The sequence below is a fragment of the Arachis ipaensis genome, chromosome B8 (assembly GCF_059453495.1).
Source record: "Arachis ipaensis isolate K30076 ecotype BB chromosome B8, ASM5945349v1, whole genome shotgun sequence".
Classification (NCBI taxonomy): Eukaryota; Viridiplantae; Streptophyta; class Magnoliopsida; order Fabales; family Fabaceae; genus Arachis; species Arachis ipaensis.
In genome coordinates this window covers 132,060,641-132,088,104 of record NC_142443.1, presented here as the reverse complement: position 1 = coordinate 132,088,104, position 27,464 = coordinate 132,060,641, and the positions used below count along the sequence as shown (strand labels likewise).

The 27,464-nt window shown below is 30.1% G+C and overlaps 1 protein-coding gene across 1 annotated transcript; it reads right to left on the bottom strand.

The window, feature by feature from the left end:
• Positions 1-5,467: 5,467 nt before the first annotated feature.
• LOC107611963 (zinc finger protein WIP5-like) lies at positions 5,468-19,525 on the bottom strand. The gene is made up of 2 exons (XM_016313823.3): positions 18,759-19,525; positions 5,468-6,093 (listed from the first exon to the last, which is right to left on the bottom strand). Exons 1-2 carry the CDS (start codon positions 19,407-19,409, stop codon positions 5,650-5,652), a joined length of 1,095 nt encoding a protein of 364 aa, XP_016169309.1. The 5' UTR covers positions 19,410-19,525; the 3' UTR covers positions 5,468-5,649.
• Between the last annotated feature and the right edge of the window lie 7,939 nt (positions 19,526-27,464).

Here is a 27,464-nt window from a genome sequence, read left to right as displayed (position 1 = left end):
GAAGAAGAAGGGAGAGAGAAGGGATTGCTGGTGAGAAGAAGTGGCTCGGTGGTGGATTCACAGAGAAGGAAGAAGGGGCTGCAAGAGAGAGGGTAGAAAGGGAGAATGAAAGAAAAGAAAAGAAGGAGGGTGGTGGTTTAAGAGTGGTAGTTCGGGTGAATGCCAGCAGTGAGGGGATGACCGACGGCGCAGTGATGGTGATGAAAAAGTTGATGATGGTGTTGAGAGAAAGTGGCTGCATGGTGGTGTGAGGAAGAAGAGAGTGTTACTGCTGGTATTTTGTTTGAGAAAGAGAGGGAAAAAACTAGGGCTCGCACAGTGGTTTGAGCGAGTGGGAGGGATGCGTATGCATTGCTTCCGCATACGTACGGAATCCTCTCCAGTGACAAAAATAGACTGAAGAACTAACTTGAGTCATGCCTTAGAAATTAAGGGATCAAATTGAATCAGGGTCAAATTTCAAGAGTCATTTTAAGTATTAACTCGAGAAGTTTTAGTAGGTTTTGAGAAAATTTAGTCTAGGCATCCCGCTTAGGCTATGTTTGGTTGGAAGGAAAGAAATAGACAGAAAGAAAATAGAAAGAAAAGAAAAGAAATTGAGCGAATTTTTATTTTCTTTAGATGTGTTTGGATGGAAGGAAAATAAGAAGGAAAGAAATGTTATAAAAGGACAATCTTACTCTTGTATTATAAAATATATTAAAAAAAGTGAAAGGGTAATATTGAAAATAGAGAGAGAAAATAAGTTTCATCTCCCTTTTTCTTTCCAATATTAGAGAGAAAAAAATTAGTGGGTCCCACCAATTTTTTTCCATCTCTTTTTCTTTTTTTCTAATTTTTCTTCTCAACCAAACAATGAAAAATAATCATTTTTCTTCCCATTTCTTTTTCTCCCTTTTCTTTTCTTCAATTTTCCTTTCAAATAAACATAGCAGTGCGGATAGTCGTAGTTGAGGCTTTAGTTACAAATTATGTGTTTTTTAGTATGTTGCATTTGGGGTGGGTTCAATATTTAACCAAAACCAAATAGTAACTGAAAATCTTTAAATGTTAGATGTGTGTATTTTAAAAAAATTTGTCATATAATACTTAATATTAAAAACGGTCTAATTTATTTTACTACAACAAAATATAAACAGTCTTTTGATTTTTTTAATTAAAAGATTACAAATTTCATGAATAATTATAATATTATCAAATATAATTTAAAAAAAAATTATATTGCAAAGTGAAGGTTTTATAGGTCTTGAGAAAAGAAGGTTTGAATTAAAATACTTTTTTAAAGTTAGAAGTGTAAAACAGAGCAAGCAGAAGATTTTTCGACTTTAGTCTCTTGCAACTACAGAAAATAAAAGAAGAAAGAATAAAGAGAATGACACCGACAAATATCCTAATTTAATCTCGAAGTGAAATGAAGTTTATGTTCAGTCTCTACCATAAATGATGACGGAATTTTACTATATCCAATTCAAGATTACAATCACCAATATCAATACCAAAACCAAGACAAAAACAAATCGAACCAAATCGGTTCTATGCCAAGACAAACAAAACAATAATTCCATGCGTACTTCACAAACCAACGCCAAGATCAAACAAAAACACCAAGAACAAACAGAATCAAATAACAAACTCAATCTAAAACTGTATGAGCTTTTTTTCCTAATTTATGCCTTTTCATTCATAGGCTTTTTTAGCTCAATGAATCATAAGTCTTTTTTCATTTATTAAGAAGACACAAAAACTAAATATCAAAAGAAACCAAAATAAAGAAGAATTTTACTTTAACGTATAGTGTTTTTGTCTCTGAATATTCTTTTTGTTTTTCTTTAAACTTTGGTTCTTCTACTTATATCAAAAACCAAGCTAATATATACTAGCTATTGTAGCTAATTAATTTCCATTGATGACTTGATACTTTTTTTTCTTTGGATAGCTGCAAATTTCTATATTCCTTTTATATCTTATTCTTAATATTTGATTATTTTTAAATATAATCAAATCAATACTTTATTATTCACAATAGTTATTTGATGTCTAATCTCTCTCATAATTATTATGATTATTTTCTTTTTTATTTAGTCTCTTTCATATTTTGTTCTTAATGGTTAGTTTTTTTCAAATCAAATCAAATTACTATACATATTAATGTTAATCCTGAAATTTATAACACAAATAATAATGACATTATAAATTAAAATCAATTCTTAATCAATCAACTAAATATTTTTTTATCATAATAAATAATAAAATCTTTTTATACAGGATTCTAATGACCTCAATAAAAATTAATGCCATAGCTTATTTATAAAAAAATTGGTGATAACTTTGTGAGAAATATTGCACAAATTAATCAGAAATAAGAGAAATAAGAGTTTTAATAAGGAAGTGACCAAATTGGCTTGTTGTAAATACTGGAGGTAACAAAGACTAAGCATGAGAAGGGGATTAACTCGTGTTTAATATTTTTTTTAATCAAATATCTATGAATGCTTATTAAATTTTATGATTTGTATGTAGTAGAAAATGTTAGCATTCAATTTAAGAAATCTTTTGATGTATTGATTTAGAACAACTTCCAATTTTAAAGAACAGACAAGTAGATATTTTGAACATACGTTAGTAAACATTTAAGATCGCTATTTGAAAGAAACTTCAAATCGTAAGAGAGTCTCTAATTATCCTTGTAGAACTTCAGATCTTACTAGAGAGGCGCCGAGATATCAACAAATTGTAATATAAACGTAACTAGGAACCTTTTAACTCATATATGTTAAGCATGAAAATGAATTTAAGAAATTAGAAGAATTACATCATGTATAATAATTCGATTAAAATATCTACATCCAATCCTTAAGAATATTTAAAAGTTTTACGGTTAAAATAAATGTATAAAAAAAATTTTAATTAAACTTTTTTATCATATTTTTTTTACTCAAATTGAACCGTAGTACAATATAAGAATTTTAGGTTCTCTTTGATGATAAAGACACAAAAAAATGAACAAAAATTAAAAAGTACAACACATAGACATAAATATATATAATTATATTTTTTTATTATTGTGTTTGATAACAATATACATAATAGTACATCAAATTTTTATTCATATTAAAATATTAAATTTATCCTCATAAGTAACACTACTATCACCACCACTCTTAACATCTACGACCACCACCATCATTTACAACCATCATCATCACCACGTACTATCAGATTTATCATCATCTATAATTAACAAAAATTCGTGAAATAAATTTCTTAACGATAATCATTTATCTATCTCAAAAAAAAAAAAACAGAAAAAAAAAACTAGTAATCACAATAACAATCAACCAAAATTTAAAAAAAAAAATCAAGAGAACAAGAGAGACGGGATAACGGTAATAAAAGGGGAGAAGAAGGCAATGGCGGTTGCGAGTTGTTGGAAGACAATGACAGTTGCAAAACACAGAGGAAGACGAGTAGGCACGACGCACGAGTGTTCTAGTGTTACGAGTGGTGGATGACAACGGCGCTGTGAGTTTCTGGGTCGTAAGAGGTGGACGATGATGGCTCTGGGATGACACTACGATTTCACTATTTCGCGAGAGCTGCATTGCAATGGCACTGCAATTGTTTTAGTGATGGGCAACAGATCTGGATGAGTGGTAAAAAATGGCAGCAACGATGGTGGCAGAAAGAGGAGTGATTGGGAGAAGAGGATAGCGATAAAAGAACATGGAGGAGGGAAGAGGAAAGGGGAGAGAGAGAAAAAGAAAGAAACATTATTAGAGTTAAAATTAAATTTAAAAATTATTCAAGGACAAAAAAGAAAAAATCAGTGTCTTGTGTCTATGTTTTAGTGTCTCAATTTAAAGGTGGTATATAAAATTTGTGTATTTATGTCCATCTATGTCTTTTTGTATCCATCAAATTTTTGTGTCTCACCAAACTAAAACAGAGGACATGTATTATCATGTCCATGTCTTAGAGGGACATGGATTGTAACCAAATGCTACCTTAGGTATTCTCATGTTCTTTTTAAGTAAGACCCAAATTGAATACTTCACCAATATAAAAATCTTAGATATTATTGTTTCAAATCTTCTTAGACTAAGAAGTGACTCGATTAATTAAATATCCCAACAATTAAGAACTTTAGATATTCTCCTAACTTTTCTGTGTAAGATTTAAATTAAATTACAACCTAACTTAAGAATTTTATATATTATTACCTCAAACTTTCTCAGACTAAGAAGTCTATCACTTAATTAGATATCCCACCAATTAAAAGCGTTAATTATGTTCCTGACTTTTTAGGTCATACTTAGATCAAATCACAATTTGACCTAAAAATTTTATATATTATTTACTTAAGGCGTTTGAGAACTAAGATCAGTAGATATGTATTAGAGTTTAGAAACTCACTGATATAGTTATATATTTATATCATAGATTAAGTTTACATTTGAAATATATATATATATATATTCTCCTACAACATAATCTATAATACACAGATACTGATATAGATACAGAATATGGTACAACATAAAATACGCGTAGACACACAAATTTAAAATTTTTATAAGACTTAGGAGACGACATACATATAAAATATGAAATATTTTTTAAATAAATTATAATGATGTTTCAGTATTTTATTAATATTAAAATATAAATTAATTTTTAATATATTTTTTTAATTATATAAAATATTTAAAATATTTTTTATTTTAATAATTAATAATATATACTATTTCTAAACTCATTTCAAGAATACATATTAAGAATAAGACTGGACATGCTGACATATGATGATATTTAGGTGTGTCCAAACGTGTATGAAAAAAATTTATTTTTTATTAAAACACGGTTGAATACAAAAAACATGCGTGTTAGACGAATATCGATAAATATTGTATCTAAAATATATCCGACACACGAATACGGTAAATAAAAAAAAATGACTTTGCTTCATAGAACACAACTTTACCTACACATTTTCAAATAAAAGGTTTAACAAAAAATTCTTATTTACTCCATAATTTAAATCATTTTCCTTCTCTATCACTTCTATTTCTATTATTTTATTTAAGTTAACAACCAAGGTATCTCTATCTATGTATATGAAGCATAAAAAGTTTATTGTTCTATTATTTTGTGTTTGCTCTTCCTAGGCATGTTGCTGCTGCATTAAGTAGCCAAGTACATGGTGTATCTATGTTTTATCCATTTCCCCTCAATTTCCTTCTTCATCAGCAGCATTGTTACGATCATGTGCTTTTAACATACATATATAACTACTGCGGCAATTCAACTTTTGTACTTCTTTACATAAATTGATTACAACATAAATAAATGTAACATCATCATTATCATGGTGTTTTTATATTGCTCATTTTCAAACCCTAGACACAAACACAAGCTTATTAAACCCTAAACCATAATTCAACAACTCTTAATAAACTTGTAAACTCGATTTTGAGAACTAGGACTATAAACTATATAATATAAGTTTGACATTACAAAACTCATTATACAATTACAATCTATTATATATAATTCAACAAGCAAATTTAAAGGAAAAAAATAAATATGTGGAATGAAATAATTAATTAATTAGGAAATGACCTGATTTTTGTTAAATTATTCCTCTAAATTTCAGAAAGAACTACTCTCCCCATCATGTTCAGCTTCTGAGGGAGCTTCATCTTCAAATTCTTGCAAGCTCTGAATCCCAAAGGCTCCATGTCCATCTCCAAAGGCTCTAATATGATCCTTAAGTGACCTCTTGTGCTTGAAGTCAGATCCACACAAACAATACCAAACCTTGCCGCAGTTCTTCTCATGCGTCCGCCAGTCGCCTTTGACGGCGAAGGGCTTCCGGCACTTCCGGCACATGTAGGGTTTGATGCCATGCTTCCTCTTGTAATGTGTTTGGAGGGTTCTAAAATCCTTCAAGGGCCTTGCCCTTGGGTGCTCAATGTTGTGCTTGCAACCTTGTTCACAACAAAAACATGGAAGCCTTAGCATTGCTGTTGGTTGTGTTCCTTTTAGAGAATCAGGTCCCTTTCTGTATTGTGATCCATGTCCCCACATATGCATCTGTAAAAACAATTTCACAAATTTAATACTTATATCTATCCCTCAAATTAAAAATGCATTATCTATATATTATGGAGGTTTATTATAATTTAAACTTCTATTGTGGTCTAATTGTAATTATTCATAAATTATTTGATGAGTTTGGAAAACTCTAAATTAATATTTGTGATGACTAAACATTATTAAAATAATTAATTACAAAATTATTAATTTGATTTTCATTTAACATATGTTAATTAATAATTTTGTGTTGCAGATTTTATATTTGGGCCGAAATGAAAAGAAGAGATCCCAAGCCCAATAAAATCAATATTCAGCCTTGATGTTAAAATTATTATGAGGATGGTGGCTGAAACAAGTGTTTTATTAAATGGGCTAGCAATTGTGATAAGAAGCCCAATTAAAGGTCTTGGTATGAGACCAAAAATGCTTGGTCCGAAATTAAAAGGAATTGGGGCACAATATTATTTTATTCACTTAACAAAAGAAATCCATTCCTTTGATTATGCACTGCATGCTCCAACGGAACTCCTTTACTCATCATGATGGATTTCAAAATTTATTAGAGTAAAGTTAATAAGTGCATGGGAAATATGAGAGAGAGTGTCATTGACATGATTGATGGCATTAACGTTACACGCCACCCAGGGAAGTAAAAGCAAGCTATTTTCAATTAATGTGTTTAATCACTTTGAATTGCTTTTCTTCAGATTCTCTCTTCTCTCTCATCTCTTTCTTGCTTCCTCTTCGGTCACTTCAACAGAAATTATGGAAGCCATGGAAACTACTTTGAGCTATCAAAATGAAGAAAGAGCAAGCTACAAGACCATCACAATGATGGCAAGAAAACACAAAAAATATAGTGGCTGAGATTCTTATCACATATGGTAAGATATGGTGATGATATCTTAGCCTCTCCATACCAAAAATGGAGGAAGAAGATTCGGCCAGCATGGAGGAGATTCTTGAAGCATGGCTTGTCTTTGATTCTGCTCAACCACCACAGGGAGTAGCTAGAGTGGCGAAGTGATGGTTGAAGGCAGAGATTAAAGCAGATGAAGTCATCATCATCATGAAGCATCAAGGGCCAGAATTCCATCTTGGAGAGCAAGCCAAGGATGGAGAGCTCGGATTGATGAAGGGTGATGATCAAGAAAGGACTAGAGGTAATTGCATGTTGGTTAATGCATGGTTATCTCTTCTCTCTCTTTGTGGCCGAACCGGTTTTGTTGAAGGAGGAAGAAGTTGGTTCGGTTTTGGCTTCAATAAGTGGAGGCTCCCCTCTTCTATATTAAGGGTGGACAGCCACTGTTTGAAGCAAGGAGAAAAATTGAGAGTGCAAGGCACAGTGTTCTCAGAGCTACCTGAGCTAACAGTTTTCTCTTCTCCTTCAATGTATTCTGTTTAGTATTTTTCTGTTTAATTTTGTCATGTCTTGAGTCTCATGGAAAAGGCAAACAGTGAGGTTTGTATGAAAAAGCCATAGAGCGGAAAAAGGCAGAGAGTGCAAAATTAAAAGAAAAAGCCATAGATGTCTTAGAGTTCCTTTGTTCATCTATGTTGTGTTTCATGATTCTGTGGGAATCCCCTTGTAAGTTGGGTTAGCACTTTACAGTTTGTAATCTGATTGATTATAGTGAAATTCCATCATTGTTGTGATGGAGACTGGATGTAGGCTGCACTGCACTTAGCAGCCGAACCAGGATATATCTGGGTGTAATTTTCTTCCTCTCCTACTCCATTTCTGTTTTCTACTGCACAGGAGCAAAAACCAAAAAAATGTCTCGTGCCAAGTGACGAGACAAAATGAAAATGTCTCGTGGCTAGGGACGAGCTAAAAACAGAAAAGTCTCTTCTGAATCCAGCAAGTGTTAGCAAGCAAAAAAAGGGGCTAAGATTCAACCCCCCCTTCTCTTAGCCACTGAAACCATCAATTGGTATCAGAGCTTGGTCTCAAAGAGATCAAGCTTTGCAGCTTGGAGTAAAGATCCTCATGGCAGAAAACAGTGGCGCAAATGTGGTGTCTTATAATCTAACTGAAGGACAATCAAGCAACAGACCCCCTCTTTTCAATGGGAAAAACTATACCTATTGGAAGGAGAGGATGAAGATATTCGTACAAGCAGTGGATTACAGACTTTGGAAGATTATCCTCGAAGGGCCTAAATTTCCAACTACCACAAGTGCAGAAGGAGTTGTTTCTATCAAACCAGAAGCAAGATGGACCGAGGAAGATAGGAAGAAGGTGGAGTTAAATGCCAAGGCAATAAATCTGCTCAATTGTGCTATCAGCTTTGAGGAGTACCGACGGGTATCAAGATGCACAACGGCAAAGGAAATCTGGGACAAATTGCAAATCACCCATGAAGGAACCACCATTGTCAAGAAGACTCGGGCAGATATGCTAAACAGAGAATATGAAACGTTTGCAATGAAGGAAGGAGAGTCCATTGATGAACTCTTTGAACGTTTCAATGCTATCATTGTTGGCTTAGATGCTCTGGGAATTACACATTCTGATTCTGTGCTAGTGAGAAGAGTGTTGAGATGTCTCACAAAAGAGTGGGAGACTAAAGCTTTAATTATTTCTGAGAGTAGTAGCCTAGACTCCATAACACTTGATGATTTGAGAGGAAATCTTCTTGCTTTTGAAAATACCTATTTGAAAAAAGATACAAAAAAGAAAGGAATTGCATTTTCTTCTGTGACTAACCCCCTGGATGATGAATCCAGTGATAACTCTTCTGAAAATGAGTTTGTTTTATTTGCAAAAAAATTCAGGAAAATGGCTAAGCTCAGAGGCAAAGGCAGCAGCACAAGGAAAGTGAAGAAAGACCTCAGCAAGGTAACTTGCTACAATTGCAAGGAAATGGGGCATTTCAAATCTGATTGTCCCAAGCTGAAGAAGGAGGAAAAGCCAAAAAGAGGAAAGAAGAAAGGACTGATGGCCACATGGGAAGACTTGGAGAATGATTCTGATGATGATGATGAAGAAACCGAGACCAAGTCACAAACATGTCTCATGGCAGACCACATAGATCAGGTGTGCCTAGCATCCCAAAGGAAAGAAAATGTGTGGTATATGGACAGCGGATGCTCTAGGCATATGACCGGAAAGGCAACCTTCTTCATAAAGCTTGATGACTATGATGGAGGACTTGTCACTTTCGGTGATGATGCAAAAGGAAAAATTGTGGCTGTTGGGAAAGTTGGTAAAAACTTTTCTTCTTGTATAAATGATGTTCTCCTTGTACATGGCTTGAAACATAATTTGCTTAGTGTTAGTCAACTTTGTGATTTGGGTTTTGAAGTTATCTTTAAGAAATCTGTTTGTTTAGTTGTGTGTGAAAAAACTGGGAATGTTCTTCTTGAAGCTAAAAGATGTAACAATGTGTATGGATTAACTCTTGAGGATTTAAAGGAACAAAATGTAACATGCTTCACATCTTTTGAATCTGAAAAATGGCTTTGGCATAGAAAGTTGGGACATGCTAGCATGTATCAAATTTCTAAGTTAGTCAAAAGAAATTTGGTTAGAGGAATCCCAAACATCAAGTTTGATAAGGATCTTACTTGTGACGCTTGTCAATTAGGCAAACAAGTAAAATCCTCTTTTAAATCAAAAGATGGAATCTCAACCAAAAGGCCATTGGAAATGTTACATATTGATCTTTTTGGTCCTACTAGAATTCAAAGCTTAGGAGGTAAACATTATGGTCTTGTGGTGGTAGATGATTATTCTAGATTTGGTTGGGTACTTTTCCTTGCTCATAAGAATGATGCTTTTCATGCTTTTTCCACCCTTTGTAAGAAAATTCAAAATGAAAAGGATTTGAAAATTGCCCATTTAAGAAGTGATCATGGAAGAGAATTTGAAAATCAAGATTTTGAAAAATTCTGTGATGACTTAGGGATTTCTCATAACTTTTCATGTCCTAGAACCCCCCAACAAAATGGGGTAGTTGAAAGAAGGAATAGAAGCCTTCAAGAAATGACTAGGGCTATGTTATGTGAGAGTGAAATTCCTAAATTCCTATGGGCTGAGGCTGTGAACACAGCATGTTATATTTTGAATAGAACAATCATTAGAAAAGGGTTAAAGAAAACACCTTATGAGTTATGGAAAGGAACCCCTCCAAATCTTAAGTACTTTCATATTTTTGGATGCAAATGCTTTGTGCTTAATAATAAAGAAAACCTTGGAAAATTTGATCCAAAATCATATGAAGGAATGTTTGTTGGATATTCCACCACAAGCAAGGCCTATAGAGTTTATCTCAAGGAGCATAGGACAATAGAGGAATCCATACATGTTACTTTTTGTGATTCTAACTTAGTTCCCAGTATTGTGAAGGATATTGATTCAGATTGTGAAGAGGCTGCAACAAGTAAAGAAAATCCCAAATCTGTACAAAATGAAGAATCTGTCAGCCCGGTTTTATCTCGTCAGATTGTAGGAGAAACTTCCAATTTATCTCCTGAGCAGACACGAGAAACTGAAACAGTGAGACCACCAGAAGTTCATCAAAGTTCAACACCTGGCCGAAAACCTAGAGAATGGAAGTCTATGAGGGGTTATCCTCATGACTTCATCATTGGTGATCCCTCTCATGGTGTAACAACAAGATCCTCCACCAAAAGGCAAACCGAACCTAGCAACTTAGCTCTCTTGTCACAAATGGAGCCCAACAATGTCAAACAAGCTCTTGAAGATCCATCATGGGTCAAAGCCATGCAAGAGGAGCTAGCTCAATTTGACAAGAATGAGGTTTGGACATTAGTACCTTATTCGGATGGTATGAAGGTAACGGGTACTAAGTGGGTCTTTAAAAATAAACTTGGTGAGGATGGACAAGTTGTTCGTAACAAGGCTAGATTAGTGGCCCAAGGTTACGATCAAGAAGAGGGTATAGATTTTGATGAGTCTTTTGCTCCGGTAGCTAGAATGGAAGCAATTCGGTTGCTTCTTGCCTATGCCGCCCATAAAGGTTTCAAAATGTTTCAAATGGATGTTAAGTGTGCTTTCCTTAATGGCTTTATTGATAGAGAAGTGTATGTGGCACAACCCCCCGGTTTTGAACATAAAGAGTTTCCAAATCATGTTCTTAAATTATCTAAGGCTCTTTATGGGCTTAGACAAGCTCCAAGAGCTTGGTATGAAAGGCTTAGTGCCTTCTTGTTGGAAAATCAATTTCAAAGGGGTACCACCGACACTACTTTATTTATTAAAGCATCTAATGATGACATACTTCTTGTTCAAGTTTATGTTGATGACATTGTATTTGGATCGGCCAACATTTCCTTGTGTGAAGAGTTTGGAAAACTCATGACTAGTGAGTTTGAAATGAGTTTAATGGGAGAGCTTACCTTCTTTCTTGGCCTCCAAATTAAACAAACTCCTAGTGGTACTTTTATTTACCAAGGAAAGTATGCAAAAGAACTTATCAAAAAGTTTGGCCTAGAAAATTCCAAAGCAATGAGTACACCAATGCATCCCAACACAAAACTTGAAAAGGATGATGATGGTCAAGATGTGGATGAAACAAGGTATAGAGGAATGATAGGTTCACTCATGTACCTTACCTCCTCTAGACCAGATATTGTTCAAAGTGTGGGTGTATGTTCAAGATTTCAATCTCACCCAAAAGAATCCCATCTTACGGCTGTTAAACGCATCATTAGATACATTAAGGGAACTTGTGATTATGGCTTGTGGTATCCTAAATCTGATGAATTTTGTGCAGTAGGGTTTTGTGATGCAGATTATGCGGGAGATAGAGTGGATAGAAAAAGCACCTCCGGCATGTGTTGCTTCCTTGGAAGCTCACTCAATATGTGGTCAAGCAAAAAGCAAGCCACAGTGGCTTTATCCACAGCTGAAGCAGAATACATTTCCGCATCTGCATGTTGCACTCAATTAATTTGGTTAAAAACACAATTAGAAGATTACAAATTAAAAATCAATAGTATTCCTTTATTTTGTGACAATATGAGTGCCATAAACATTTCAAAGAATCCTGTTCTACACTCAAGAACAAAGCACATTGAGATAAAATATCATTTTATTAGGGAACATGTGCAAAAGGGTACTATTGATATTCAATTTGTAAAATATGAAGACCAAATTGCTGATATTTTTACAAAACCTCTCTGTGAAGACAGATTCTGCACCTTAAGAAAAAGTTTGGGAATGTTTGATTTAAGTTTCATTGAAAATTTGTGAATATGTGACTCTGTTCAGTTTTGCTCGTAGGTTTGGACGAGATAAAATAATGGCATAATGGAAGAGCTGTGGTCAAGGGGGAGGCAACGCAGAATTTAATTCCTATTGGGCCCACTGAATCTCTTTGATCTCACTCTGACCGTTTTGTTAGTTCATCATTTTTTCTGAAAATCAAAATCTTTCTGTGGTCTTATCACATCATATCTTAATAGGGGAGGATAGTAGAAAAAGAGAGTGACTGATCTAATGATACTCTGAATTTTCTGATGCTTATTGCCTGCCAATTTTATTTGATCTGATATGTTGGCTGACCTTTATGTTGCTGGATATTTTTGCTTGATTGAATTGTTTGGCAGGAAATATTTTTGAACATGTTGAGTTTTGGTTACCTGTTGCTGCTGCTGAATGCTCTGTTATTTTGCTCTATGTGTATTTGACTCACGGGAACTATTTTCATGTGTCTTGGATGGCTGTACCAAACTTAACTCGATGCTGTTTTGTTTTATACTTGAATTATTATGGATTGCATTGCTTTGCAGGGTCCCTCCTTGATGACAAAAAAAAAAAAAAAAAAAAAAAAAAAAAGGGCTGAATTGAAACTGTTATGTTTCATTAACTTATTTTGCTTTGTATAATGTGTTGTCCTGTTTTGCTTTGTTCTGATCTGTCTCTGTTTTGAACACTCTGTGTTAGTGGATTAATTTCGAGTTAAGCTTTGATTGTCATGTGCTCAAATACATGTGTGCTGACTGGACCATTGTGTTTTGGTGAAAAATAAATATTTTATTATGTTGTTTTCATTTATTTTGCAGTGCCCCTTGATGCCAAAAGGGGGAGAAAGTGTTGAAAATTGAAATTAACAAAACAGGGATGAAATTCCTGTTTTGGATTTATGACCTCCCTCGTTTTAAGCTTCAATATTTTATTATGTGTTTGATGTTAATAATGCATCTGATTGATGCTTGCTGTTTTGAGTTGATGCTTGAAGCTTTGAAGTTTGTAATTTAATATTTATCTTGATAAAATGTTTGTTGTATTACATTTGACTTACCTTGATAACATTATTGTTGTTTAGGTTGCTGTTTTGAATTATTTTTGGCAGTTCCTTTAAATTGTGTAATGTATTAAAACTGCCTTGTTTTGTTACTCAAATGTTTTTTATCATGTTGTTTTGCTCTGATATCCTAAACAAAAAAATGTTTGAAAAATATTTGGATATTTTTTATGATTGAAAAAGTTTGAGCAGTAAATTAGTTTATGATATCAAATGAGTTTTTGATTATCAATTAAAACTGCTCATAAATCAAGCATTTAGCATCATAAAACATGCTAAATAATATTGCAACTTGAAGCTTGATTTAAAGTGTTACAGGTTAGTGCTTCCCATGGTAAGATAAGCATACATCAAGGGGGAGCAATGTGACATTTTGAAAGGGGGAGAAATTCAAATTCAAAGGGAGTAATCTTTACTCAATTTCTAAATTTCTTCCATTTCAATTTTAATAATGTTTGTCATCAAGGGGGAGATTGATGAGTTTGGAAAACTCTAAATTAATATTTGTGATGACTAAACATTATTAAAATAATTAATTACAAAATTATTAATTTGATTTTCATTTAACATATGTTAATTAATAATTTTGTGTTGCAGATTTTATATTTGGGCCGAAATGAAAAGAAGAGATCCCAAGCCCAATAAAATCAATATTCAGCCTTGATGTTAAAATTATTATGAGGATGGTGGCTGAAACAAGTGTTTTATTAAATGGGCTAGCAATTGTGATAAGAAGCCCAATTAAAGGTCTTGGTATGAGACCAAAAATGCTTGGTCCGAAATTAAAAGGAATTGGGGCACAATATTATTTTATTCACTTAACAAAAGAAATCCATTCCTTTGATTATGCACTGCATGCTCCAACGGAACTCCTTTACTCATCATGATGGATTTCAAAATTTATTAGAGTAAAGTTAATAAGTGCATGGGAAATATGAGAGAGAGTGTCATTGACATGATTGATGGCATTAACGTTACACGCCACCCAGGGAAGTAAAAGCAAGCTATTTTCAATTAATGTGTTTAATCACTTTGAATTGCTTTTCTTCAGATTCTCTCTTCTCTCTCATCTCTTTCTTGCTTCCTCTTCGGTCACTTCAACAGAAATTATGGAAGCCATGGAAACTACTTTGAGCTATCAAAATGAAGAAAGAGCAAGCTACAAGACCATCACAATGATGGCAAGAAAACACAAAAAATATAGTGGCTGAGATTCTTATCACATATGGTAAGATATGGTGATGATATCTTAGCCTCTCCATACCAAAAATGGAGGAAGAAGATTCGGCCAGCATGGAGGAGATTCTTGAAGCATGGCTTGTCTTTGATTCTGCTCAACCACCACAGGGAGTAGCTAGAGTGGCGAAGTGATGGTTGAAGGCAGAGATTAAAGCAGATGAAGTCATCATCATCATGAAGCATCAAGGGCCAGAATTCCATCTTGGAGAGCAAGCCAAGGATGGAGAGCTCGGATTGATGAAGGGTGATGATCAAGAAAGGACTAGAGGTAATTGCATGTTGGTTAATGCATGGTTATCTCTTCTCTCTCTTTGTGGCCGAACCGGTTTTGTTGAAGGAGGAAGAAGTTGGTTCGGTTTTGGCTTCAATAAGTGGAGGCTCCCCTCTTCTATATTAAGGGTGGACAGCCACTGTTTGAAGCAAGGAGAAAAATTGAGAGTGCAAGGCACAGTGTTCTCAGAGCTACCTGAGCTAACAGTTTTCTCTTCTCCTTCAATGTATTCTGTTTAGTATTTTTCTGTTTAATTTTGTCATGTCTTGAGTCTCATGGAAAAGGCAAACAGTGAGGTTTGTATGAAAAAGCCATAGAGCGGAAAAAGGCAGAGAGTGCAAAATTAAAAGAAAAAGCCATAGATGTCTTAGAGTTCCTTTGTTCATCTATGTTGTGTTTCATGATTCTGTGGGAATCCCCTTGTAAGTTGGGTTAGCACTTTACAGTTTGTAATCTGATTGATTATAGTGAAATTCCATCATTGTTGTGATGGAGACTGGATGTAGGCTGCACTGCACTTAGCAGCCGAACCAGGATATATCTGGGTGTAATTTTCTTCCTCTCCTACTCCATTTCTGTTTTCTACTGCACAGGAGCAAAAACCAAAAAAATGTCTCGTGCCAAGTGACGAGACAAAATGAAAATGTCTCGTGGCTAGGGACGAGCTAAAAACAGAAAAGTCTCTTCTGAATCCAGCAAGTGTTAGCAAGCAAAAAAAGGGGCTAAGATTCAACCCCCCCCTTCTCTTAGCCACTGAAACCATCATTATTGATGATTTAATTTCACCTGTTGATTTTGAGAAAGTTTAGGAGGCAGTAATTTTTGTGTTTTGTGGCCAGCATTTAACCATCAAAAGAAAAGTGAGTGATCTTTCATTATTGGATATAATCTCACACCATTAAAAGCACTATTGATGACCAATTGATGATTATAAAACACAAAAGTTGCTGACCCCCTAACATTTCTTGTTGATCTTAATGTTTGATAGACGCATTAGATTAAAAATAATGACATATATAAAGAAGATGATCCTCTCTATTCATATGATAGGTTTTACAGTTTTTACTTTATTGTCAAAAACACTAAAAAACTGTTATTACGATGAACGTCTTAAAAAACGAAAAAAAAGAGAGAACCAATATTAAAATTCAACTCTAATATAACCAAAATTCATTATGATAATTAATCCAAATATAAATTTAAGATCTTAATAAATGCTTCCGCTCAAATTACTTTTTTACATTATCTCCATGTATAACCATATTTTGTTTGTTACTTTTACTTTATTAGTCCTTAGTTTCCTTTTAAACTTCTAGAATCAAATTAAAGCTCATAAACATAGTTACATAGTCTAAGACTTGTGAACTCAGATACAAAATTTATCATCAATGGTATATATACTAATTTGGTTAACTTCTTTATTTTCATTACAATGAAAAAAATATAGAAAATTAACTTTTAATTAGTTAATATTAACTAATTTTAAAATTTAAAATTTAAAATTTAAAATTTAAAATTTAGAGTGTAAAATTAAATAATTTATAGTTTAAAGTTTAGAATTTAAGATAAATAAAATAATTTTTAAGAAATAGACTAATATTAACTGAAAAAAAGTTACTTATCTAATATTATTCTTTTTCAATAATTAAAAAAACCTTATTTTGCTAATAAGAAAAGCAAAATTATTAGCAGCAGTATTAATTAATTCATTTTACATTTTAAACCTTTCTTTTTATTTACCTCTAAATCAAATCAAATTCGGAAACATATATACTCTAATACTTGTGAGCTCAACATGAAATTTTTCATAAAAATAATACTCATAATTTAGTTAAAGTGAATTCTATAGTGTCTATAATTTGGTATCTAATTTTTGTTTAGCTTATTTTTGTGATAAATTTTAAATATTTAAAAATTATTTTTTGCATGCTTTAAAATTAAATATTAATTTTTTATTTTTAAATAAGTTAAGACAACACTTTTAAGCACTATAACAATAGTTTTAGTTAATATAAGAAAATCAAAGATGAAGCAAATTCGTACATATAGAAAATGTGTTGAGGCATATATGGCAAAAAAATGAAACAACATAAACAAAAATTAATTAATACTCCTAGGGATAGCTACACTAGATACATGACAAATCAAACAAACACATTGAGTTTTAATTTGACTACATTGCCAACAACTAAATGGTCAATCGTTAATCTCACGAGCAATGACACTGCTATAGTAGCTAATACTAATTAGTAGTAATTACCATATACATATAACTAATTAATACTAATTAAGTTGCTTAATTATACACACGATATATATTCAACAATGCAACAAAAAAGAACAATAAAGTTGAAACTAACCCCAAAAATATAATATTCAACCACATAGAGAATAGTTGGGGTAATGCATTATTCATAGTCAAGAGATAATCTTATATTTTAATTTCAGCTTCGGACCAATATTAATCCAAAAAAAAAAAAAATCGAAGGTTTATTATACCTATAAAAAAATGGGTTTATAACAATTTGAGGTGGTAATTAAAAATTAAATATTAGCATAGCTTTCCAATATTTCAAAATTTTTTAATTATATCTCTAATTTCCCCAAAAATTGATGACCGGTTAACAGAACTTAACTAGATTTTTGTACAATTTGTACCCAAAATAAAATAATAATTATATATATATATAGGGGTACTAGGTAGTAGCTGTTTAATTTTTGTTGTTTTATATATGATCCGATCATCACAGATTCAGAGTTATGTCTTTCAATATTTTCTCTGTGCAAAGTGAATTGAAAAAAAAGCTGGAGTAAGTTCAGAAACCTATTGATGATGAGGTTGAGGAACATATGTACCTGAAATTCTGAATCAAGAAAGCAACGAAGCATAGTTTATTGATAATAATAATAATAACAATAATTTAATTAACTTGTGTTTTAAGGACATATTTTAAAAATATAATAATAAATTTTTTTTAATATTTTTGATGTATTTAATGCATTGAAAACATAAAAATATTAAATTTTATAATATTTTTATAAAATATTTTTTTATAGTAGATTTAACCTATATTCTTAGAATATAAATTAGCAAAATTCTAATAATAATAATAATAATAAATTAATAATAATGATTTGTTTTTATACATATAACTTTTTTCTTTGTTTTTGCAGTCTGAAGATGCAGCAATTTAACAGCACAGTGTTCAAGGTGAGAGGACTTTAAGGCAAGAAGGAGAAAACTGTAAGAATAGTTTAAGTTTTCGCTTAAAGAGACCGCAAAATTTAATTAAAGTACCAGTAACTCTGGTACCAAATAGTATAGTACCCTTTAGATATATGAAACCATTAAAAAGACCATGCAAAAGGGATAAATTTGAAAAATCAACAGAACAAGGAACAATCATCATAACCAACAATGTTCTTAATTATTTTATGTTAAAATTAGTACTACTAATTAATAATACCTTCTACTTTTGATAGAACCAAATATAGTCTCTTAACAGAAACAATATAAGAAGCTTATTATTGTTCTCCTAATAACACCAAAACAAATTTCTAACTTAGTTCAGATTAAACTGATAAAAAGAGATATATAAATAATTATCTATTTAGTACATATTTTTATGCAATTTTTTTGTGTGTAAATTTTTGCATAATTTTTTTATTTGTTTTATATTAATTTTTTTTAAGTTAATAAGAATTAAAATTTTAAATTTTAAATTATAAAAATTCTGATATTATATTATAAAATTATTTTTTTTTTCAGAGGATGATAGGAAGAAATAGTTTCGCCAGAGAAATAACAAAAAAATGAAATTAATTAAAAAATTAAAAAAAAATAAGTAATTAAGGGCTAGGGTATATTTTTTAGGTACCTGAAGATTGTTGTATCTGTTGAAGGTTTTGGAGCAAAGAGGGCATGAGAACTGTGTAGGTCCAATTAGAATCTGAGAAGGTGTGGGAATCCAATAGTGACCCTTGTTATTGTTGTTATTGTTGAATCTCTCAAAAGGGTTTCCAGAAAACACATTATTATTGACTTGTTCTTGTTGCTGTTTCTCATCAGCCATAACTTCTTCCTTTCTTGAAGGTTGAAGATCATAAGAAGTATCCATTCTTGGAAGCCCTATGCGCAGTGCAACAGCCACAGTTTCATTATCCGCTTCTTCGTCTTCGTCTTCGTTCTCGTAATTAATAGAATCTGGATATGTGAGTGCACCCTTGTGGTTGTTTTGTTGGTGATTTGTGAGGCTTAGTTTGTTTATGAGAGGAAGTGCTTCTTTAAGAGAAGGGGAATTAGAATTTGAAGGAAGAAGATATTCGGAGGAAGATGAAGAAGCTTCAGATTGTTGTTGTTGTTGATGATGTGTTGTTGTTGTTGTTGTTCTAACAAATCTTGTGTTTAAGTATGCAAATGGGTGCAAATTGGATTGAGAAGAAGATGAAGAACAGTGGTGAGGAGGGTGGAGAGGCATGAAGTTGAAGAATCCATCATCTTCTAAGGAATTGGATTGAGGATCTGTCATACTGAATTCTTGTGGGTGTAAGGCAATTTTTTTTTTATGATTAATTTGGTTTCATTGGTTAGATGTTTGAGTGATATATGAACTTAATGTGTGCAAGAGAGAGAGAGAGAAAGAGATGATATTATGTGAGGAAATAATAATGGAGGAGCTGTATAGCATAGCATATAGAAATTTTCTTTTTTTTTTTTTCTTCTTCTTTGGCGTGTATATATATATATATATTAAAAATTTAGGTAGAATAAACTTTACGTGAAATTAATAGTTGAAAGTCGTTAAATGATTTAACTAATTTGATTAAATTTTCATTTAACGATTTTTAACTATCAATTTCACATGAAGTTGATTGCATCTGAGTTTTCACTTATTTATATATGAGGAGTGCTAGGTAAACAATGACCATCTTGAACAATATGAACAACCATCAATCAAATAAAAATACACTACATTCTAATTTAATGCTACTAATTAAATTTAAGATTAATTTACTCTTTTAACTCTATTAATTCATATTGTTCACACATTATTTAAAAATGTTGTTGATTACCTATACTTTTTCTTTATATATATATATATATATATATATATATATATATATATATATATATATATATATATAATCATTCACATTATTTAGGTTTTATTATAAAGAATTTCAGTAATCTAGTTCGACTTAGAAGCAAATTCATCAAACCCCAAGGCAATTATTTAAGGTATTAATTACGGTGTATGCACTTATTATTTTTAGTGATATGTTGTTAATTTTTAGCATTCTGATGTGGTTATTTAAATTGTATTATAAAATTGCTAGTTATCTCAAAAATATTTAAGGTTTAAAGTCTAAACAACAATAAAAATAAAAACAGAGACACAAATTAACTTTTAATCATTGTGTTTTTTTATATATCTTTTGTCATACTATATTAATAAATATAATTTAGAAAAAATTATAATCACTTATTTTTATTTATAGTCTAAAATTTATTCTCTCTCTCTCTCTCTCTAAATTAGTTGTTTCTTTCATTCTTTTTTATTCATTGAAAGCTAAGGTAAATACTTAATAATGTATTTAAATAGAACCGTGTTTAGATATATCAATTTTTTAAGATTAGAAACGTGAAAGAGATAATCAATAATTTAAAAAAGATAGATATAGATTATCTAAAATTAAAAATAATTAATCATATTACATAAACACAATAAGTCATTTATATAGAAATACGTATTTGTGTTTATGAAAAAAAATGAATATATTATTCTAATAATATTTGATTATTTCATTTATAATAAATATAATTATTTTATTATGTTAAATTTAATTATTCTAGTAATTGATTATTTAATTAAAAAATATTTAAAATAATATATAATATAAATAAATATATAATGATTGACTCGATAATTAATTTTTTTAAAGATATTTTAAATTTAAAATGAGAGACAGAAACTGAAATTAAAAGTGTTTGTATTGTGTTTTGTGTAAAATATACTGGATTAAGTTATGTCTAAGTATTATATTTGATTTAAGATAAATATAAAGATCAAGAGATAAATTTAAAATTTTAAAACTTAAAAATGAGAATATTTTTAGAAAAAAATATTGTGTTGTTAAAATTTCAATTTTCAGTACCAAAAATTTTAATCTCCACTATCTTCACTTTTTTGAGATTACTAAATTGACTAAATTTTACTTTCAATTTCTAATCAATAAATACAATAATATACTAAGTCACAGTGAGTTTTAGTTTTAATATCTAGAAACAAACACTACTTTATAAAACACACACATTATTAAATAATTAGAATATAAAATAAAATAATATAAATATTTATTGTAAAGTATTAAGCATAGAGGTAAGTTGGAAGGTAAAAGAAGAAAGGCAAAAAGTGTGTGGAAAGTCAAGAAATTACCCCCTGCAGGACAATAAGGGGGAAATTAAAGACGAAAGGGAAAGGCAAAGTGGGTTAAGTCAGAGATAGACATCTTTGCAGGTTTGTCTCCAAAGAGATAGAGTTTAGTTTCTTGCACCACCACACACACTCTCTCAAGGGGGCCGCTAGAAAGGGAAAGAACATTCTCTCTTACTATCTTTTTAGCCTACAAAAAATTACAATACTTTTTCAATATTATTATTTGATGTCTATATATTGTAAGAAAAATTTTAAGTGTATCGAAAAACACTAGTATTCCAGTTATTTTAACCGTTGATTTTAATTAATATATATTATATATTATTTTTATAATTCAGTAGATCAACGGTTAAAACAACTAGAATACCAATGTTCTCAGTACATTTGAAACTCTTTTTATATTATATTTTGACAAATATACATATCTATGTAAAGACCTAATCCAATTGGATACTTTGATCTTCAATCTTTTTATTTTAAGATAATACTACAATTTTATTATTAAAAAATCTGTTAAATAATAATAAAAATTAGTTTTTGTGAAAATTTTATTTATAATTTGTAGAGATTTTAAACTCCCACAAAATATTAATAAGATTATTTTTAAAAAATTCTTTCATCGGTGGTGGTTAAATCGAAAAAGACCATTGTTAAAAATAATGTCGCAGGAAAAAAAGTAATTGCAATATGAAAACTTTTAAAAAAAAGTATAGAACAAAAAATGAAATAAAATATCATTAATGCTGATAATATTTATATTGGTGATGATGATAGAGAAGATAACGATAGTAATAAAGTATGGTTACACAATAAAAATAATAGAAGTAAAAGTAATAATAATGAAAATAAAAAAAGTTGTGGTAGTAATGATCATAGTTAGTTATATATTGTTAAAAAAAATATTGTGACAATTAAAACTTCTTAAATTACAAATAAACTTCACATAAAACTGATTTTTGTTACTGTTTAATAGCTTTTTTAATAAAAAAGTCGTATTATTCTAAAATAAAAAAATTGAGGATCGAAGCGTCCTCTATTTTTTAGATAAAAGACACTTTATTTTTTATAAAAATAAATAAGACCGAATGAGATCTTTACTCATCAATAAGATAAGATTTTTCTTGAATTTTTTAAATTCAATAATTAATTGTAAAACTAAATAATTGTATGTAGTTACTAGAATATATGACAATTTTATTCACACACAACATGGAGTATTTAATGTTTTGTAATTTTATATATAGAATATTGTAATAATTTTTAGAGTGGTAAAGCATAACAAATTAAATTACTACTAGTATTAGATAACGCCTAATCATATAATATATTATATGATTAATATAATTTATTATTTCGGATCACCAGTTAATTAATTAACAATTTTATTGATGTCGAAAAAAAATTTGAACACACCAACAGAATACTAATATAAATATAATGATGACTAAAAGTACTTACTAGTATAAATAAAAATTATTATAACCAAACTTTTTTTTAATATTAAAATCTAAGAATATATATGTCAGTATAATTTATTCTAAATTAATATATATATTTTCTATTCAACTCTTTTTAAATTAGAAGTTAAGTTATCTATCGTAACATATTTTTTATTATTAAATAAAATAAAATAAATTAATTTATCATGATTAATTTTAATTTTAATCTAATTTAAATTTATTAATTTAATTAATTTATTATGATGTAACTTTTTTTTTGTAAATTATAAAAATTATTAAAAAATTTTAATTTATTTTTTATTTTTCTCAAATTATATAATATATCTATATAACGTTCAATGTTATTCTCTTATAACGTACAAATAATATAATGAAGCACTTTCCAATAACTTCAGTTATTTTTCGCTTTCTTCAAGCAAACTAGTTTTTTATAGGTTTAATTATTTTGTTTATAATTTTGTAAAATTTTTAATTAAATTTTTATAATTTTTTAATTGAATTTTTATATTAAATTTTATTTTTAATTGAATTTCTATATTTTTTTATTTTTTGTATTAATTTTTTTAATTGAATCTCTATATAATTAAACTAATTACTGTTATGAAAGACTTAATTAAAAAAATTTTGTATAAAAACTCAACTAAAAAAATATATATAAAAATCTAATTAAAAATTTCGAAAAATTATAAAGACCTAATTATACCTTTCTTATATGTTTCTTTCATTCTTTAAATTTTTAGTACTTTGCTATCCAGCATTTGCTTGGATGGGCGTGTTTAGTGTTTATCACATTTTGCACACAAATTGATAATGTTTATTCTACGTACCGTGTGTTTGTCCGATCTAATAAATATCAAACAAAAATTCAAATCAACTACTATTGGGTTTGAAAATCTTGAGTTTAGTTTTGATAGTTTCTAAATTAGTTCTACTACTATACTCTTGATTGTTTCTTTAAATGCTTACAACTAATTCAGGCGTTGCTGGTGCTGTTTCCCATGCACGTTATTAATTATACTATCTTAGCTACGTTTATGATGAACAATTAATTCTTTCAAACGGTGTTTAACATGCATGAGTAGTAGTTCCTGTAACACTTGAGCCAAGCCATATAATAATTTACGGTGATTTACAAGCGTTTTTATAATAAGAACAATTAAGTTGGTACAAGCTAGCTTATCAAAAATTAACGTCGGTGTACATGATACGTTTTTTTTTTTTTTTGGTGTTTTTTTATTGATATAACACAACTATTTTTATTAAAAAACACAAAAATTTATTGATATATAACATAAAAAAATTTTGTCCTTAACATAAAAATTTTGTACATAATATATAAATTAGACAATATAACAGAGAAATCTTTTCACATAACAACAAAATTTTTATGTATAACTAGCATATAATTAGCACATAAATTTATTGATATAGTACAAAAAATTTTTATACATAGTCCAAAAAAATTTTATTGTACAACTAAAAAATTATTTCTATTGTCGTTGTTTTGGATTTTATGCTATGCACCAAAATTTGTGCTATACTCAATATTTTTGCTGTACAGTTCATAAATAACTTCTATTATTGTTATTATGGATTTTATTCTATGCATCAAAATTTTTGTATTGTATACCAAAATTTTTGTGCTCAATAATTTTGCTATATATATATGAGGAAAAGAAAACAATAACGATAATGATAGCAAAAGAGCAAGATGACAAAGAAAGAATAGAAGAAATCAATAGAAGAAAAAAAAAAGAAGAGAAGGTGATGATAATATAGTACAAAAATTTTAGACACAACCCAGAAAAACTAAAAAATTACTTTTATTATTGTTGTTCTGGATTTTATGCTATGCATTAAAATTTTTATGTTATACTCAATATTTTTGCTGTACAGTTCAAAAATAATTTCTACTACTACTATTATGAATTTTATTCTGTGCATCAAAATTTTTGTATTGCGTACCAAAATTTTTGTATTATGTACTAAAATTTTTGTGTTCAATAATTTTGCTAAACATATATATATATATATATATATATATATATATAGAAGAAGAAGAAGACAACAATGATAATGATAACAAAAGAGGAAGATGATAAAGAAAGAGTAGAAGAAATCAATAGAAGAAAAAGAAAAAAAAAAGAAAGAGAAGGTGATGATGATAATAGATAAATTTTTACGTATAACTAGCATATAATTAGCACATAAATTTATCGATATAGTACAGAAATCTTTTGCACATAGCTTAGAAAATTTTGTTGCACAACTAAAATATTACTTATATTGTCGTTATTCTAAATTTTATGCTATGCACCAAAATTTTTGAGGAAAGGATGTAGAGTAGATTGAGTGTTTGGAAGACAAGAAATTTATCTTTAGTTGCACAAGTAACATTAACACAATCTGCCTTAGCTACTATTTCATCATACATTATAAAAACTATGAAGTTCCCTTTGAACGTTTATGACAAAATTAACAAAATCTCCTAGAATTTTATTTGGGGGTAGTGATTCTAATGGGAAGAAGCCTCCAACTGATTAGTTAGGACAGAATATGCCAACCCAAGCAGCAAGGGAGTTTGGGTCTGAGATCAACCAGAATCCTGAATAATGCAAACATGATGAAACTAGCATGGAGGCTAATTCATAATAAGTAGACCTTGTGGGTAAGGGTTTCAAGAAATAAATATGGTGGTAGTGATACTCTTGTTCCAAAAGTAACCAAATCCCAATCTTATTCTAATGTATGGAAGGAAATTTGTCAAGTTTAGAGGCGATTTGAAGGAAACCTTATTTGGATGTTAGGTGCTGGTAATACAACTCGGTTCTGGGTTGTCTATTGGCTACCTGGTGTTCATCGGCTTGCTAATTTTGTTCAAAATGATTTACAAGAGGATGGGTTGGAGGATAGAGGTTGTGACTATGTTAGAGGCTCGGATTGGGATCTCAATATCGTTTTGTAGCTACTGGGTGAAGATTGGACTCCCATTTTTGCCGCAATGAAGCCTTCTGAAGCGAGTTTTGGGGATGACCAAGTGGCTTAGTTGCACTCTTCAAATGGCTCTTTTTCCATTAAGTCGGACTACTCCGTTTATCTGAAAATCCTTGAGGACTCGACTATAAATTTGTTTTTGAAGGTCTGGAAGCTTAATTCTCCCCAAAGAATCTGAGCCTTTTGTTGGCTGGTTGTAAATGATGTCTTACTCACTAATGTTCTGTGATTTAGAAAGGGAATGGCTCAATATGATATTTGTAGTATCTATAGAAACTCCTTTAAATTTGTGCTCCATGTCCTCTATGATTGAGAATTGCGTGCACGACTTGAAAGAGCATAGACAATTCATTGGGTCTTGATAATTTTTTCAACAAACCCTTCGACCTTGGCTTTTGGAGAACCTACTATCATCGTAATCCACCGACCAAGGTATTCCTTGGCCCCTTCTCTATCTTCTCTTTCATCATGAACACTCTTTAGTTTCATCGGAATAAATATATCTTTGAAGTAGATTGATCTATGCTAGAGGGTGCTGTGTATTTGGCTATTCTTCGGTTAGCTTAAGATTATGCTGTTGCATAGTTTGAGTTTACTAGAATAAGGAGAAATGTTGGTTCTTTTATGGAAAAATAGATTCATTCATCTCCCTTACCCCACCTTTCATTAAATTAAATACAGATTGTTTAGTGTCAAAGGAGAAAAAGGCTGCATGTGGTGGTATTTTACGGGATCATGAGAGACATTTCTTAGCTTATTTCAACATTAATTTAGGTGTTTGAACTGTTACTATGACAATTAATTTAGGTATTGTTAATCTCTCTATTGAGGTTGATTCAAGAGCTGCAATTTTACTGTGTCTACATGATACTATCGACATCTATGTAGCTCGCACTCTCATTGTGACTATTAAGAATAAGTTCAGCAAGTTTTCGAGTTGAGAACTTCATCATGAGTTTAGAAAAACAAACTTTTGTGTTAATTGGTTAGTGTTTAAAGAATATTTTTGAATTTAGTTGTCATTTTTTTTATAGTCTATCTTCATATATTTTGTCTTATTTTTTTGTCTAAAACTATGGACGTCTCCTTTTCTAGAGTAATTTCTATATATGTAATGTCTTTGGGCTTTTGCCCCCTTGAGTATTAAAAAAAAGTATTTGTTATTTCTAATGTTTTAATATAAAATCAAAATCATTCCTAACAATTTTATTGTTGCTTTATTTTTTTCTTTCAACTTTTCAAAAAGTTATAAAAACGTCGATTTCATCCGATAATTAGTGAAAAATATAATGTTTTTTCATATTTTTTTCAATTTCTATTATATTATCATCATAACTTCTTTCTCTCTTCAAATCGTAAATTATATATATTGGAATTTGTTGAATTCTTTATCCTTACGACAATCCATGTTAAAGAAAGAGATCTAATAGCAAAATGATATTTAGATCGATGAGCACAATAATTGAGTGACTTGTGATTCTTGATCTTAGTTTGTTGTTCTTATAAAACTTTATTTGATTGCAAACTAAACTAGCATAAGAAGATTTAAAATTCAAATATTTGGATTAAATTTCAAGTTTGAAAGGATAATAATCTCGACGAAAGATAGACAAGTTTTGATGGGTGGAGAGATTTGATTTGATTTAATTTGAATAAGATTTAACAGAAGTTGAAGAGTAAGTAAATACTTTGT